This window comes from Oncorhynchus gorbuscha, linkage group LG07, assembly GCF_021184085.1.
Source record: "Oncorhynchus gorbuscha isolate QuinsamMale2020 ecotype Even-year linkage group LG07, OgorEven_v1.0, whole genome shotgun sequence".
NCBI lineage: Eukaryota > Metazoa > Chordata > Actinopteri > Salmoniformes > Salmonidae > Oncorhynchus > Oncorhynchus gorbuscha.
Window position 1 is genome coordinate 79442028 of NC_060179.1, and position 17756 is coordinate 79459783.

The 17756-nt window shown below is 42.3% G+C and overlaps 2 protein-coding genes and 1 long non-coding RNA gene across 6 annotated transcripts in view; all 3 read left to right on the forward strand.

Annotated features, from left to right (window-relative positions):
• Positions 1-3356: 3356 nt before the first annotated feature.
• Positions 3357-7355, forward strand: LOC124040406 (charged multivesicular body protein 6-like). The gene is made up of 8 exons (XM_046357565.1): positions 3357-3706; positions 3972-4081; positions 4282-4369; positions 5394-5480; positions 5734-5799; positions 5897-5977; positions 6348-6432; positions 6604-7355. Exons 1-8 carry the CDS (start codon positions 3644-3646, stop codon positions 6651-6653), a joined length of 630 nt encoding a protein of 209 aa, XP_046213521.1. The 5' UTR covers positions 3357-3643; the 3' UTR covers positions 6654-7355.
• A 1443-nt stretch (positions 7356-8798) lies between these two features.
• LOC124039377 lies at positions 8799-10415 on the forward strand. Its single transcript, XR_006839559.1, has 2 exons — positions 8799-9340; positions 9393-10415. It is a non-coding gene; the product is annotated as an uncharacterized LOC124039377 (long non-coding RNA).
• A 1870-nt stretch (positions 10416-12285) lies between these two features.
• Positions 12286-17756, forward strand: part of LOC124040407 (brain-specific angiogenesis inhibitor 1-associated protein 2-like) — a 143811-nt gene continuing 138340 nt past the window's right edge. For all 4 annotated transcript variants that reach the window (XM_046357567.1, XM_046357566.1, XM_046357568.1 and 1 more), the window contains exon 1: positions 12286-12595. In XM_046357567.1, coding sequence (XP_046213523.1) covers positions 12521-12595 — 75 coding nt within the window. In that variant the 5' untranslated portion in view covers positions 12286-12520. The remainder of the gene's footprint in view (positions 12596-17756) is intronic.

Sequence of the window (17756 nt, forward strand, 5' to 3'; positions counted from 1 at the left end):
CCACAATGAGAAGCCTTTTACTCGGAGAGGCATCCTGTCCACAGTGAATAGTCTTTATGACCCCCTTGGGTTCGTGGCTCCAATAACAATGCAAGGTAAAGCCTTAATCAGAGAACTCTCTTCTGATCAGAGTGAGTGGGATGTCACTCTTCCAACAGAAAAAGAAGAGAAATGGAAACAGTGGAAGCAAGTCCAGTGTCTCGCTGACACCTTTTGGAAAAGGTGGAGACAGGAGTACCTGACAATGCTGCAGAGACGCAAAAAATGGACAGCAGAAAAGCCAAATGTAAAAGTGGGAGATGTTGTCTTATTGAAAGACAGTCAGGCACACAGAAATGACTGGCCAGTCGGGCTTGTGGTAAAAACCTTTCCCAGTACTGACAAAAAGGTTAGGAAAGTAGGACTAAAAATTGTCAAGCAAGGAGCTGCTAAGGTGTTTCTGAGACCAATCTCAGAGATTGTTTTTCTTTCTGAAGCATCCTAGAGACAAAAGATAAAAATAGAAAGGACATTATTTGTTTCTTGATATGTTTTATTTCATAGTGGCACAATTTCATTATACCAGGTGGGGAGTGTGCTGCCATACTGTTAGAAGGTAACAGATTATTTTATTACAATGGTAAATTGGATTTTCATTGTGTTCAATGGTGTTATTTGCCCCCTAGTGGCACTTTCTGGTACTTAGAGAGACGACGCAAACAGGAAGTTCAGAATTTGTTTTGCACGCATAGAGCAGCTACAAACAACGCTACGTTGCAGGTCTTTCAATGTAGTTATTTCTTGTCACGCTTCAGCCTTGGAAAAAAAAAAATTTTTTCTCACTATTCTGCCCTTGAGTTGCGTTCCCATGCAAAACTAGACAGATAGCTAACAACATAAACGTTTTCAATATATTAATTCAAGAAAAGTCATGCCTTGGGAGTTTTATTGAAGACGTAGTTGTTAGCTATCTGTCTAGTTTTGCATGGGAACGCAACTCAAGGGCAGAATAGGCTGTCTAGGAGGCGTTTGAGTACTTGTCTGACATGCTTTGTGTGTTTTTGAAGGGAGCTCGAAAACATGAGGATGTCATCTAAGTAAACGAACACAAATTTATTAAGCATATCCCTAAGCACATCGTTTATGAGAGCTTGGAACACAGCCGGGGCGTTGGTCAGGCCGAAGGGCATCACCAAGTATTCGTAGTGACCAGTAGGCGTGTTGAAAGTGGTCTTCCACTCGTCACCGCGTCTGATCCACACAAGATGGTATGCGTTCCACAGGTCAAGCTTAGTGAAGACAACTGCTTCCTGGCAGCTCAAAGGCTGTGGCCATAAGGGGTAGCGGGTAGCTTTTACGGACGGTTATGGCATTGAGTCCCTGGTAGTCGATGAAAGGACGTAATCCACCATCTTTTTTGGCCACAAAGAAAAACCCTGCCGGCGAGGTGGATGGACGGATAATATAATAATAATAATAATATATGCCATTTAGCAGACGCTTTTATCCAAAGCGACTTACAGTCATGTGTGCATACATTCTACGTATGGGTGGTCCCGGGGATCGAACCCACTACCCTGGCGTTACAAGCGCCATGCTCTACCAACTGAGCTACAGAAGGACCGGATGCCAGGGCGTCCTTGATGTAGCTATCCATAGCAGCTCGTTCGGGAGGAGATAGGGAAAAGATCCGACCCCTGGGGGGGCAGGTGCCCGGAAACAGGTCGATGGGGCAATCGTAAGGTCTATGGGGTGGTAGCATGGTGGCCCTCTGTTTGCTAAATACCGGTTTGAGGTCATGGTAACACTCGGGAACTCGGGACAGGTCAATGGATTCTAGAGACTCGGGAGGAGAACTCGGGGAACTCGGGAAGATACAAGTGACTTGGCACGTAGGACCCCACTGCTTGATAGTGCCCACAGACCAGTCGATATGAGGGTTATGGCTGTGAAGCCAGGGTTATCCAAGGACGAGAGGGAACTCGGAACAGGAGATCAGATGAAAGTTCATCACTTCCTGGTGTTGGGAAACTGAAAGTCGCAAGGGGGTAGTGACACGAGTGACAAGTCCAGATCCCAAAGGGCTTCCATCCAACGTAGTAACCCTCATGGGGTCACTTAAAGGTTCAGAGGGAACACCATTCTCCTTCACCCAGACACCATCCATGAAGTTACCTGCGGCTCCAGAGTCTACCAAGGCTTGGAGGGGAAGCTCGTGGTTGTCCCAGGACAGGATGACTGGAATGAGCAGGTGGGAGTTGGATGGATGGGAGGAGGTAATGTTTCCCGTTACAGTCCTCCCAGGCCTGCACGGGACTGTGCGTTTCCCTGGAGCCCGGGACACGTGGAACGGAAATGGCCCGGTTTGCCGCAATATAGACAGCATCGCTCCCTCATCAGGCGGTCTCTCTCAGCCTGGGAGATGTGTCCAATCTGCATGGGTTCCGGTGGAGCCAGCGAGGATAGAGGTGGAGACTCGGAGCTGAAACGCAAATACAGTGATTACTTTTTCTATCTTTCTTACAAAATTTGAGAAATAATGAGGAGCGCCCACAGTGTGTTTTGTGTGAGGAAGTGCTTAGTAATGAGTCTCTCAAAACGAACAAATTCATAAAACGACACGTCATGATCAACCATCCAGGAACAACATGACGGTCTTTCAGAACAGGGCAGCACGCTTCAGTGCTGCGAAAGTGGAAGAGTAAGTCAATAGCAAGGCAGGTGGTCATTTTATAACAGGTGATGATAAGCAGAAATAAGGGAGTACTATCTATCACAGTAGTAGATGTGAGTGTTGTAAAACACATTCTGGAAGCTATATAAATTAATTTATTAATGTCTGCATTTGTTTTTACCACATTATTATATTACAGACACCTTAATGCATACTTTTAAATTATATTATGTGAGCTAAACATAATTTTAAAAAAAAATGTTTAAACATATATATATATAATAATAATCCTTCGTCAATTTTTGAAGATTACTAATGATACTGTCACCATTACAACAACTAAATACATGTAATTTTGTCCTTGAAACGTTTAATTTAAATACTGTAAAATTCCATTCATTCCTATGGAGGACTGCGCCTACTGGGGAGTACCAATATGGACGACTGGATGCTTCAATGGCCAATATATAATGACTGCGAACCAGGGTTTATACACATCATTGGTCGTATCCTTCCTATGGTTTGTCGTTTTTGTCATTGTGATAACTGAATTGTCCCTATCTGAATGCCGTACTTCCTGGTTAGACGTGTGTTTTGTTGTTGTTGCATTAGCTGGCTAGCTTATTTGAAGTAAACGGTCATCAGTAGTTACCTCAGCCACAAAGTCAGAAACCCCGCCTATTTCTACAATTTATATAAATAAAATTTGATTTTAAAACCCTACTTTAACCCCACTGCTAACCCTGACCTTAAATTAACACCTAAAAAAGCACCAACAATATAATAATCATGAATATTTACGATATAGAACCATTTGGACATTGTGGGTGTGGTAACCGAAGTAAACTAGCTAGCATGCAAAGTCATCAGATGTTTAGTTAGTCAACCGAGCCACAAACTATTGGAATGTACGCAATGTTGTTCTGAGAAATAGACTTGTTGACAAGTCAATTCAATAGCTGCACAGAGTGGCGGGGATGTTGAATCAAAATGGGAAACATTTTCACCAGAAAGAGACGCACACGAATCACAGAGCAGGACAGGGCAGTTTTGGTAAGTAGCCTAGCTACTGTAGCTAGCTAACGTTAGCCAACAAGTCAACATTCTAACATACTATAACTACATGTGATAATGTCTACGTTTACCCCCTAATGTTAGTAAGTTAGCTAGGAGGGCAGTCTGACAACCCATAACATTACTAGTCAGGGCTAACACACTGTTCTTTACTGGAAAGCTAGACAGCGAACTGAAGAGATTTAGTGTTGAAACAAGTGGTCTTCCAAGAATTGCATTAAAATGTCAGTCATCTCAATTACAGCAACTGAAACAGCAGAGAGATAAGTTAAAGCAGTATCAGAAGAGAATCACCCTGCAGCTGGAGAAGGAGAGGAATCTAGCCAAGCAGCTGCTGAAAGATGGCAAGAAAGAGTAAGGACTGGCTTCTCACCAGAAATGCTATGTGATCCTGATCTGCCTAAAGTAAAGGTTGTCACTTTAAAGCACTTGAGATTGAAAGCTGTCATGTGCATAGACCATATATATAATACATATAATTACGAAATGTGGACATTATATTGGTTGTCATTGTATTGAATATTCTCCCATTTCTGTATTTTGTTTTCAAACAGGAAGGCCCTCCTCTTGCTCAAAAAGAAGAGATACCAGGACCAGCTCCTGGACAAGACAGAAAACCAGATAAGCAACCTGGAGCGAATGGTAAATACCTGACATTTGTCAACCATTCACTCACTCGCACCACCAGGAATATAGAAAATTACACTAGTGAGGTGTATAGACTAATTTCCTGGCCGCGTTCCTCATCAGAAACCGTGTTGTTTACGTAAGCCGCGTTCAAAATAACTGGGATCTCGAAAATCTCAGACTTCAGTGCGTTCAAGACAGGTGGGAACTCCGACTGGGAGAATAATTTGGAACGGTCATTCAAGTTGGAATTCCAAGTCGGGAATTTGGGCATCTTTCTAGAGCTCCATCTTTCCGACTTAAAGATCACTGACGTCATGATTTGACCTCGTCCCCCCCAGAGTTCCCAGTTGTCTTAAAAGCACCACCATACGATCACATGCAACTTCAAATGCAGCTCGTGCAACTTAACAAACACGTAAGCAGATGGTTATCGTCTACAAAATGACAGATGTCATCAGAGCACAGGAGGTTGATGGCATCTTAATTGGGGAGGACGAGTTCGTGATAATGGCTGGACTGGAATAAGTGACGCGGTATCAAACACGTGTTTGATTCCATTCGCTCCGTTCCTACCATTCTTATGAACCATCCTCCTGTCCTGCATCAGAGGTTCGATTACCTAGCAGGCCAGCGATGGCAAGGTGAAATGTAACAAATAGAGCTAGATAAAGCCAGAAGAATAATATGCATGTTGATCATAGCTATAACCGTCAGACTTTTGTGTTTTCATGGTCATCACTCACTAACTGTTAAAAAAACAAATGTAAGGTCCCAACGCATCACTCAGATGAGACGTTTGATGATAAACAGAAAATGTCTCTTCATTAGTCGGACACTGTTTCAGAAACGTTTTCCACCGTAGCCAAATGTTTTGCTTCAAACGGAAAACACTTTGCAACAAACAAGAGTTTCTATTGGACACATTTAAGTCCCTCCCCATTTTGTTCCATTTGCTTCCACTTGGTTCTGTTTGGTTCCTAGTAAATACACCCTTGTACTGAACTAATGCCTTCTGATCTTATTGTTTTCTTTATAGTGTCAAGACATTGAGTTTGCCCAGATTGAGATGAAGGTCGTTGAAGGCCTTAAAGTTGGAAACGACTGCCTGAAGTCATTGCATGAGGTACTCTATGTGAGGGTATCAGAGAGCTATGTTTGACCTCTAGGTTTGACCTCTGTTTGATCTCTATGCAACTTCTCTATGACCTGATAAGTAGCATTCTGTATATGTCTGTCTTTTCCATAAGCCAATTGGTAAGATAAATCGGTTGCTTACCTTCGGTGCATCTGCAATTCAAATAATATAGCATTCCGCATGGATATGCAGTGAATAAACACTGGCTTTCCTGTACTTACTGTTTGTTATTTCATATCAGGCGATGTCCATCGAGGATGTGGAGAGAATTATGGATGAGACCCAAGAAGGCATTGAATACCAGAGGGTAAGGTCCCCACTGTTTCTTGTTACAGAGGCATTGAAATCTCTTTGAAATGACTGTTTTTTTTCATATTTATTTGTACCTTTTTATCTCGGTACAGGAAATAGATGAGATGCTGGCAGGTTCCCTGACACAGGAGGATGAAGATGCTGTACTGGCTGAACTGGAGGCCATCACTCAGGTCTGTATTACTCAACAACACTGGATGGCCAGCCACTATCATCATGTAACTCTGTTGACCTGAGGCATGGCTGCAGACTCCTAACTTATAATTGGTATATACAGTTTCTCCTATGGCGTCTATCCGTTGAACACAAGTAGGGATTTTATCACACGGTGACTGACTAGCCTCAAATCACCCATTGTGTTCAACTGTTAGACGCCTTATCAGAGTCTACAGACATTTGCCAAGGCCAGGGACTGTGTCAATCTGGATAGTATCGCTTCTCTGGTTCCTTACCTGACTTCTCCTAACAGCAATATATGAGAGACAGCCCCTTTTGAGTTGTTTCCTTTACTTCCCTTTCTGTCTGTCTGTTTTGTGTGTTTAGGGAGAGCTTGACCTACCCGAGGTACCTGATGAGTCCCTGCCAGACGTCCCAGAGGCAGCTGATGAAGAACCAGAGCCAGGTCAAGGTAGGTCTCCTCAGATGTGGCATCATACTGAATTACACATTTTTGTGTCTTATGATGAGGGAATATGAATTCAGATGTAGGTTAAAGACTCAAGCAGTGGAAATAGACATTACATGAGCACTAAGTGTCATTCGGTGTCATTCGGAGTCCGTCTGGTTTTCTTCATTTCAGAGAGGGAGAGGCCAAGAAAGAAGCAGGAACGAGGGATGTTGGCTGTCTAGGGGCCTGTCTGTTCGCCAGGTGACTCTGTGGGTCTTGGTACACCGGCCACTATATCCCCCTCATAGGGGTCTCATGCCCCCCACACACACACACACACACACAAAAACACAAAAAGATTATCTTCACCATCTCTTCCAGTCCCTCGCCTCCAATACTTCCTGGTGCCCTGCAAAGCCTTGGCTTTGTGAGCCTCAATACTGCTTTATAATCCTCTTCTGGATTCAACCACCCCATCACTCCAACCAGGGTCATGGACTTTATTTTTCACATCATTGCCTGCAGGTTCTCCCATTTTTTTGTTCATGTTTAGGGCCTTTAGACACATAATGAAGAAATTAGTGGTTTGATTTAGATAATATTGTGCCTATTGCCTAGGTCCCGTGATGGGTATGTTTTTTAAAATCTTCTGTGAACGAACAAATTATGTAATTAACAGACAAATGAATGCATGTCTCTTTTGTTTTCTTACTTTTCAACCTTTTTGTGTCTCAGGCCTACTATCTGACCACAGAGCACATTCTCTTTGGGAGGAATAGACATGCAGACTGTCTTTCAAAATCATTACTGTCGGGATGGTTTTCAGAATCTTGCCTTGTCTTAGTTAAGAATGTCTTGATTGCTTCCAAACTGTCAATAATGGATATGACTTTGGCTTTGGTTTCAACTTGTTGATTGCGGAGTAAAATCCTTAATAGTACTGACCTATTTGCTAAAGCCTCCATTTCATGTAAATTCTATATTCTTCCTCGCTGTGCAACAGTTTAACTAATCTAATGGTCCAGTAGCGTTGGCTTGGAAATTAGTTCAGTGTCATTGGGGGAAAGGAAGGGCTAATTGTATTGTCAGTGGGCTTACTAACTTAACTCTGACCGAGCCTGATGTCCTAGCTTTCCAGTGACTGTTGTGGTATCATATTGGGTCTGTTTCACTATGAGGTGTGATTTTGGGTTGTTATCTGTCTGGATCTGTAATATATTACTGGCATATCATATCATGATATTGGGTTATCTGTCTGGATCTGTAATATATTACTGGCATATCATATCATGATATTGGGTTATCTGTCTGGATCTGTAATATATTACTGGCATATCATATCATGATATTGGGTTATCTGTCTGGATCTGTAATATATTACTGGCATATCATATCATGATATTGGGTTGTTATCTGTCTGGATCTGTAATATATTACTGGCATATCATATCATGATATTGGGTTGTTATCTGTCTGGATCTGTAATATATTACTGGCATATCATATCATGATATTGGGTTGTTATCTGTCTGGATCTGTAATATATTACTGGCATATCATATCATGATATTGGGTTGTTATCTGTCTGGATCTGTAATATATTACTGGCATATCATATCATGATATTGGGTTGTTATCTGTCTGGATCTGTAATATATTACTGGCATATCATATCATGATATTGGGTTGTTATCTGTCTGGATCTGTAATATATTACTGGCATATCATATCATGATATTGGGTTGTTATCTGTCTGGATCTGTAATATATTACTGGCATATCATATCATGATATTTACTGGCATATCATATCATGTTGTTATCTGTCTGGATCTGTAATATATTACTGGCATATCATATCATGATATTTACTGGGTTGTTATCTGTCTGGATCTGTAATATATTACTGGCATATCATATCATGATATTGGGTTGTTATCTGTCTGGATCTGTAATATATTACTGGCATATCATATCATGATATTGGGTTGTTATCTGTCTGGATCTGTAATATATTACTGGCATATCATATCATGATATTGGGTTGTTATCTGTCTGGATCTGTAATATATTACTGGCATATCATATCATGATATTGGGTTGTTATCTGTCTGGATCTGTAATATATTACTGGCATATCATGATATTGGGTTATCTGTCTGGATCTGTAATATATTACTGGCATATCATATCATGATATTGGGTTGTTATCTGTCTGGATCTGTAATATATTACTGGCATATCATATCATGATATTGGGTTGTTATCTGTCTGGATCTGTAATATATTACTGGCATATCATATGATATTGGGTTGTTATCTGTCTGGATCTGTAATATATTAAGATAAGCACTAGCCATATTTAATAGAATATGTAAGTGGCTTATATGTATAGTGTAAAGTAAGTCTCTCTGAGACAGTGACACTCTTGATAATGACCGTGGTGACCATTTCCCAGTGGTATCATATTGACAGACCTGTGGCGTGTCTATACGAAATGTACCATGTTGTAATTCTGGAACAATACAAAGGTGCTGTTTGACCAGCGTGTTGTTATTAACAACCACTAGGTGGCAGCAAATAGCAGTTTATGATTTTACCTGTTGATAAGCAACACCTTTGCATATATTGGTTAGTAAACATATTGTGTGGATTCGGATGCTGTTTGAAATCAAAATGTTATTTGTGACATGCGCCCAGGTATTGATTACAGTGAAACACAACAGGTATTGATTACAGTGAAACACAACAGGTATTGATTAGAGTGAAACACAAGTTATTGATTGCAGTGAAACACAACAGGTATTGATTACAGTGAAACAACAGGTATTGATTACAGTGAAACACAACAGGTATTGATTACAGTGAAACACAACAGGTATTGATTACAGTGAAACACAACAGGTATTGATTACAGTGAAACACAACAGGTATTGATTACAGTGAAACACAACAGGTATTGATTACAGTGAAACACAACAGGTATTGATTACAGTGAAACACTAAAGTGTTTAAAAAATGTACACAAAAAATGAATTGTAAATGTTTTGTGAAACTATATGGGACAGTGAAAAGAACTGCTTAGCTATAATGAGGGGAATCATATAAGACTATGTTATTAATTTACATTTGAGTCATTTAGCAGACGCTCTAATCCAGAGCGATCTATAATTAACGCATTCGGTCTTAAGTTATCTAGGTGAGACGACCACTCATCACAATCGTAGTAGGTACTTTTTTACCACAAAATAAAGTAGTTATCAGAAACGTTGGTGTCGGTAGGCTGCTTTTGCAAGTCATTGGAATTCTTCCTTTCTTCGTGTGATGATTTTATATGTATTGATAGAGCATCCTTGGATTATACAGAGGACCTCTAAAATCAGTCCATAGTAGGTTACGGAGTATTATAACACAACAGCCTGTGACTAAAGATTCCAAGCAATGAGCAAGTGGTAGGCCTGATCTCCTTCATGTCCCTACCATGTTTGTTATCTGTGAAATGCTTGGAACAATTAGTATATTTCTGGGGAAAGTACTGAAAGGTCCAATGTAGATGTTTTTTTATTTTTTATCTCAATGCCAACTCATTTTTGGGTTAACTATGAAGTACCTTACTGTCATTGTTTTCAATTCAAATGGTAATATATATATAAATAGCTTCTTAGTAAAGAGCAATTTCTCAAGCAATAATTTATCTAGGACTGTTTGGAAGTGGTCTGACTGGGGAGGGGAAACTGAAAGCTAGCTGTTATTGCCAGAGAGGTTAGGAACTCTCTTATTGGTCTATTAACTCATTTACTGCATGGTGATGTCACCATGGAAGGCCAAAACTCCATCACACCTTTTCAAACAGCTCTTACACCAAAAGAGCATAATCATAATTTTCACAATTTCACAGTATTATTCCATTCTCATTGTGTGGAAATATATATAAAGAACACAGGAAAATCAAGTTTTGACTGCACAGTGAACTCCGATGTGCCGTTGAATAAATCTGCTGCAATACAGTGTGTCGCTGATTGTCCCCTTCAAGCCAATGACAGCGTGGGAGACAGAGTGGGTGGAGAAAGGGAACATGAATGACAGTGCGAATCGCTGTGCTCTATGATTCATAAAAGATATCTGAACCTGAGGGACAATTACAGGCAGGGAAAATGGAGTGAGTGGGAGGCTGTTTTCAAGTGCTCCTGAAAAAAACAGCCTGGTCTCAGACTTGACGTAACATAGTAAAAGTAAATTCTGTGATGGACATCCACAAATACATGCCATACGAAACGTACCATATCATACTAAATGGAGTGTCTTGAAAAAAGAAGAAACCCGCACACTGCTATTGATAGTTTCACTGCTTTTTATTAAGCTTTTACGTATCGTCCTTCCTCAGAGCTTATTAAAGAGCAGTGATACTATCAAGAGCAGTGTGCAGTTTTTTCTTTTCATTTTATTCAACTGTTACCATGCACCTGCAAAAAAAAAGACAGCTCAGATGTGCAATTGCATTTTGAATTTTGAACATACAGAATAATACGAAATGCTCTGAAACTAGGTTGGAGAAAGAGCCAGCTCTACAAAGGAAGGCCAGGTAATGATGACCTGGGGGATATGGGTGGGTGGGAGGGTGTGTGTCTGTCCCCTCATTGCCAAGGACACACACCGGTTGCTGGTCCAGGTGGCTACAGAGTGTCCTGGCTCTGCTACTAAATAATGGGGCTCCCCGAACCAGAGCTGAGGGGAATACGTAATTGCTTGCTCTAATGCCTTTCCCTGTGATGCAGAACAGCAGTGCTAAAACCAGAATGTATCACGCCCCCTGGCCTATATTAGTGCCTTATTGCTTCAATATTTTGTATTAGTGTATTATTGCTTTAATGACTAGCCTCAACCACCCCGGCAGTGTTCAGATGGGCTGTTGTTACCTCCCGTTTCTGCTACGCTACATGTCACTAGGGACAGATATTGATTGATTCACCAGCTGTCTCAAATGAATTAGGAAGCAGTATCATTGTTGAATGGTTTAATTGTGGAAACCACCTGTGTGAGGGCCAACTAGATCGTTCATCACACAAGCAAATCAATGGCAATGTTGAGAAATGCCCTTTAAAACACAATTTAATTCAGGTTTTCAGATTGATTTTTACTGTTGTGTTCATGAAGTTGAATTATAAGCTCATCTTAATGAAGGAGGGTTGTCAAAAGAGCAAGTTAAACCCAATTTTAACTATGTGGAGTGGTCAGGCAGGGGGTTAAGTGACCTGTGTCTTTCAACACTATAAGGTACTGTACTTTTGCTCCTGAGTTATTATAATGCTAATACGTTTCTGGAAAATTGGAGACATCAGCAGCATAGAAATCACTTATTGTCCACATCCAATGAAGAATAAAGCCTTGACATTTTAGAGATTTTCCAACAGGCTCTTGTGGTGCAGATCGTGACTTGCTGAATGAGTTGTGGAGGATTCCCCTGTTCCTACATCACATATTGTAGCATACTGTACGAGCAAGGTGACGCCGTCCTACACCGACACACACCACTACATTCCAGACACTAAGTCTAGATAGCAATGCACAACTGTAACAGGTAGCCAGCTATTTAATTATAATGTTTTGTACAATGTTCGATAAATACACTCGGCTCTACGTCATTAGTTATACCATACGTTATCGGTTTACGTTATTTGTTTTGCCTAAAATGTGTTCGCTTCAAAATGTGTTCATTTACTTCGATCACAATCTGTTGAAATCGTATTGTTGGGTATAGAGATGTGTGTGCATAGCTGTACTGTAGTCATTCAGGCATGCGGGTATTATGAATGATTTTTACGCAGAGGCAGAGCAGAGGCAGTGATCGAGAGAGAGGAGGCGGATCCCTTTAAAATGGCAAGCAGCTATGATCAGGCTGCCTGCGTTCTCTGTCAGCGGGTGGTATAGCCTCCAGACTGTGTGGGCGCAGTTGAAAAGTTTCTTATAAAAGCGATGATTCCGGAGTCTCGTATTACGCGCGTCCCACCCCTCTGTAACAATTGTTTCTTACTACGATTCCTTCCACCTACTCCGTTTCTCCTTCGTAGTATTTCTTCGAAAAGCTCCCGTCACTAAAGGAAATCTGGTCTATGGTTTTGGCTGAAGAAGGTTCCACGATGTCTCGGACTGACGAAGTACACCGTATAACGGAGAATGTCTATAAGGTAAGAGGCAGACAGCGGTCCATTCGCTCCAGCTTCAATAATGAATACATTGATTTAAATGGCTTGATGAGTGGAGCCTCGTCAGCTGATGAGGTCTGATAAAGTGGTTGCTGTTGGATTCGTTTCGAACTTTGTTTTACGCAGAGGTCAAGATAAGCCTACTCTATTCAATTAGAACAAATACAATATCCTATTTTAATTAACATTGATAACGACGTTGGCTTCTATGGTGTACCTGGGGAATTTACAATCGCACCCCATCAATAGGTCTCATCATTGCTCTAAAAGTAGTTTTTTTCTCTCCCTTCTCTGCAGTGAGGGACACTGCGTGCACTAACGGCAACAGCCATAGGCTCACATGGGACAAAACAATTAATACAAAATTCCCCAGACAAAGTTTAAGTTGAATGACAGCCTATGACAGTTTGCATCGAGGTAGACGGGGACAGCCTATGACAGTTTGCATCGAGGTAGACGGGGACAGCCTATGACAGTTTGCATCGAGGTAGACGGGGACAGCCTATGACAGTTTGCATCGAGGTAGACGGGGACAGCCTATGACAGTTTGCATCGAGGTAGACGGGGACAGCCTATGACAGTTTGCATCGAGGTAGACGGGGACAGCCTATGACAGTTTGCATCGAGGTAGACGGGGACAGCCTATGACAGTTTGCATCGAGGTAGACTGGGACAGCCTATGACAGTTTGCATCGGACACAGCCTATGACAGTTTGCATCGAGGTAGACGGGGACAGCCTATGACAGTTTGCATCGAGGTAGACGGGGACAGCCTATGACAGTTTGCATCGAGGTAGACGGGGACAGCCTATGACAGTTTGCATCGAGGTAGACGGGAAGAGCCTATGACAGTTTGCATCGAGGTAGACGGGAAGAGCCTATGACAGTTTGCATCGAGGTAGACGGGACAGCCTATGACAGTTTGCATCGAGGTAGACGGGGACAGCCTATGACAGTTTGCATCGAGGTAGACGGGGACAGCCTATGACAGTTTGCATCGAGGTAGACGGGGACAGCCTATGACAGTTTGCATCGAGGTAGACGGGAACAGCCTAATTTGCATGTCATGACATATTGGTTTAAGGAGTTCTGTCAGACCACGGGAGGATAGTCCGCTGAAATGGTTTTAGAAATAGTCTACATCTGCCCACTGTCCAGTCCTCCTTTATATCAACGTCTATTCATATGTTGCAGCCTATAGGCCGTGTAGTACTTAAAATGAGATAGTTTATTTTAATATAACAGCTCGCACAGTAGGTGGTTCAACCAATGAAGCCTAGCTGTTGGGAGACATCTGTTAGTGGTGTTCTAGGAGTCTCCTGTGTTGAGAGAGAGGGATGGCACTCTTTCTGTAATTACCTTGTGAGGGGATTGTTTGTCTCAGTGGAGAAGCACTTGGCTAACTAAGCAAATATAATACTTTTTTTACATTTTTGCAATTGGGGTTAAATTAACAGATTTTCAACCTAATTGGCTCGATAATTCCAACCAGAGACCTTTTGGTTGGTTACTGGCCCAACGCTCTTCACCGCTAGGCTACCTCCCACCCTCTATCTTAGCAAGGTGGTTTGTTAGCATTGCTTTACTGGGGCAGAAGTTCACCTGAGCTGAGTACCTAACCTCATATTTTCTACTGTTTGCGTTCCTGCACCTCTTATATAATATGAGCTCAAAAGTATTGAGGAGTTCCTGCACCTAAATATAAATGGTACCGCCGCACAATGAGTGTCGACACATATTTTAGTCCAAGTCAAGCACCGCTTGTTTGAGATTCTGAACTATGGCGATATTGGACCGATTAAAAAAAAATAATAATAATTCTCTACCTCTTTCCGTTGCTCTTTCACCAAGCTAGAGGAGTTGATTGAGGGAATAAGGGACCGTCCTAAACCTGTTGAAACTGCCCTGTAGTCTAAAGCATTTCGGCAGGTCCTTCCCTCCTGCTATTTCCACAACAAAGCCCTGCTTTAGCAGAGCCAAGGGTGGAGGTGCTACTCTTCAGTTTCACTGCACTGTGATATGTTGACTGTGTCCCAAATGGCACCCTAGTCCCTTTTATAGTGCACTACTTTGGAATAGGGCTCTGGTAGAAGGTAGTGCACTACTTTGGAATAGGGCTCTGGTAGAAGGCAGTGCACTACTTTGGAATAGGGCTCTGGTAGAAGGCAGTGCACTACTTTGGAATAGGGCTCTGGTAGAAGGCAGTGCACTACTTTGGAATAGGGCTCTGGTAGAAGGCAGTGCACTACTTTGGAATAGGGCTCTGGTAGAAGGCAGTGCACTACTTTGGAATAGGGCTCTGGTAGAAGGTAGTGCAGGAATAGGGCTCTGGTACTACTTTGGAATAGGGCTCTGGTAGAAGGCAGTGCACTACTTTGGAATAGGGCTCTGGTAGAAGGCAGTGCACTACTTTGGAATAGGGCTCTGGTAGAAGGTAGTGCACTACTTTGGAATAGGGCTCTGGTAGAAGGTAGTGCACTACTTTGGAATAGGGCTCTGGTAGAAGGCAGTGCACTGTAGAGGGAATAGGGTTCCATTTGGAACTGACTGGTTGTGCCATCCAAACAGGCTAGATTTCAGGAAGGGAAGAGAAATGTGCAGCGGTACACGAGTTTGAATAACCTGTGAAAGCTGGTCCATATGGTAACCATAGCCTAGTGACTGCGATGATCTGAGTGGTCTATACTTGACCCTATCATGGGTCAGCCACTATCACAGACGGCCCTGAGCTGTACACTCATGTGTATTCTCCCTCTGAGCTTCATGTCTAACACCTAGACCCTAGACCCTAGGTCGACTTTCAAGGTTCAGTGGTGGTAGAGCAGCCTGATGCTGAGACCTGTGGAAGATGGTTGGGGGTCCTTAACGACCCGTGGAAGATGGTTGGGGGTCCTTAACGACCCGTGGAAGATGGTTGGGGGTCCTCAACGACCCGTGGAAGATGGTTGGGGGTCCTTAATGACCGACCAGGGAGAGGAGGAACAGGTGCTCGTCTAATTAGAGCGAGAGAGCGTTGCTGATGGGAAGGCCACTGGACGTGATGATTTTTTTGCGAAAGGGAAGCAAAACCCATGTCGCTGGCATGAAAGGCAAACACCCTACGCATTGCTCCAATGGATTTCACTCATTTGGGGGGATTTGTAGGGTTCATATTTTGAGGATCGCTACAATATGAATATGTAGAATGACAGTCAGTCAGTGTGGATATATTTTCCTGACCAGCAGGTTGCATCATTACAGAGCCCAGCAGAGGGAGAGAGATGTAGAGTAGCGGCCGACCTGGTAATCTGACCCACGGCTGGGGGCCTATTGTGGGGCGACTGATGCTGACTGGCGGGGGCTCTGTGTTTGTGTGTGCATGCGGCTCTTAGGCATGTAGAGTGGTGTTTGCCTCAGTGAGTCTCTGAGTATGTTCACATGCACACACATAATTCTATATTAAACTGATTATGGCAGTATGCCAAGTATGGAAATGGTCACGTCAACTCCTCACTCTTCTTATCTTAATTGGCCTAAAGGTCAAAATCAAAGTAAGCATATGTCAATTAAAACACCTGGTTTTCTGAGCAATATTTTCAAATACCTGACCAGACGAGGCCCTGAGGTGCCAGCTTCCATCTGATACCATACAACCATAGAGACTGGCATGTTACTGAGGAGGAGGATAGCTGGATACAATCAGATGGTACAGTATTAACAAAATGATTTATTTCATCAAGGCAAGGTGTGAACATCACTCTGTTTGTGAGCTTCGGGGGCTGATGTTTAAGAGGTAGACATGGGAGTTGATTGTCTCCGGTATCTCCTGAGAAAGGGGTGTACTTGCAGACACTCTGGCAGTGTGATGCAGTCTCTCTGAAGACGTTGCTATTGCTTGGCAGCTCCTTGCTGACTGCGGAATCTTCAAGCTCGCTCAGATTCCAAGACGACAAGACACCGTCTGCAACATTGTGCTGTGACTCACACGTGTGTGTGCCTCAGCCTATATACTTGGCTTGGCCCTGAAAGGAGGACATCCCCACCTCCAGACAATCTGCTGTGACCAACCATCACAACCTCTGCTGTCCTACACACACACACACACACACACACACACACACACAAAAAATGTTGAAGTGTGTGTGTGTATGTCAAAGCTTAATCATCCTGTCTAGTTTGCTCAATTGGTAATCCACGAGAGAGTTTATCCATTAAATTAAATTTCTCCATTTGCCACAGATGATCTGTTAAATGCATTTTGGCCTTGTGTTGAGATAATTGCTATCATTTCAATAGTGCTATTTGCCTGCTCCATCTCAGTGAGGTATGCTGAAATGCATCACCAAATATGATGAAAGCAAACATCTGAATATGAAAGATGATCACAATCATTCACGGGTATATATTATGCATATATATATATATATATAAGTTCCTTGCTCAGAACATGAAAACATATATAAAAGCTGATGGTTCCTTTTAACATGAGTATTCAATATTCCCAGGTAAGAAGTTGTAGTTATTATAGGACTATTTCTCTCTATACCGTTTGTATTTTATTAACCTTTGACTATTTGATGTTCTTATTGGCACTTTAGTATTGCCAGTGTAACAGTATAGCTTCCGTCCCTCTCCTCGCCCCTACCTGGGCTCGAACACATCGACAACAGCCACCATTGACGCAGCGTTACCCATGCAGAGCAAGGGGAATAACTAGTCTCAGAGCGAGTGATGTTTGAAATGCTATTAGCGCGCACCCCGCTAATTAGTTAGCCATGTCACATCGGTTACACCAGCCTAATCTTGGGAGTTGATGGGCTTGAAGTCATAAACAACGCAATGCTTGAAGCACAGCAAAGAGCTGCAGGCAAAACTCACGAAAGTCCTTTTTGAATGAATGCTTACGAGCCTGCTGCTGCCTACCATCGCTCAGTCAGACTGCTCTATCAAATCATAGACTTAGTTATAACATAATAACACACAGAAATACGAGCCTTTGGTCATTAATATGGTCGAATCCGGAACCTATCATCTCGAAAACAAAACGTTTACTATTTCAGTGAAATACGGAACCATTCTGTATTTTATCTAATGGGTGGCATCCATAAGTCTAAATATTCCTGTTACATTGCACAACCTTCCATGTAATGTCATAATTACCTAA

Bases quoted from the DNA above. Each gene is read 5' to 3' on its own strand.
- LOC124040406 (XM_046357565.1), top strand. From the start codon at position 3,644: ATGGGAAACATTTTCACCAGAAAGAGACGCACACGAATCACAGAGCAG. The intron at 4,082-4,281 runs GTAAGGACTGGC...GTTTTCAAACAG, and splicing joins CTGAAAGATGGCAAGAAAGA to GAAGGCCCTCCTCTTGCTCA. The intron at 5,978-6,347 runs GTCTGTATTACT...TTGTGTGTTTAG, and splicing joins AACTGGAGGCCATCACTCAG to GGAGAGCTTGACCTACCCGA.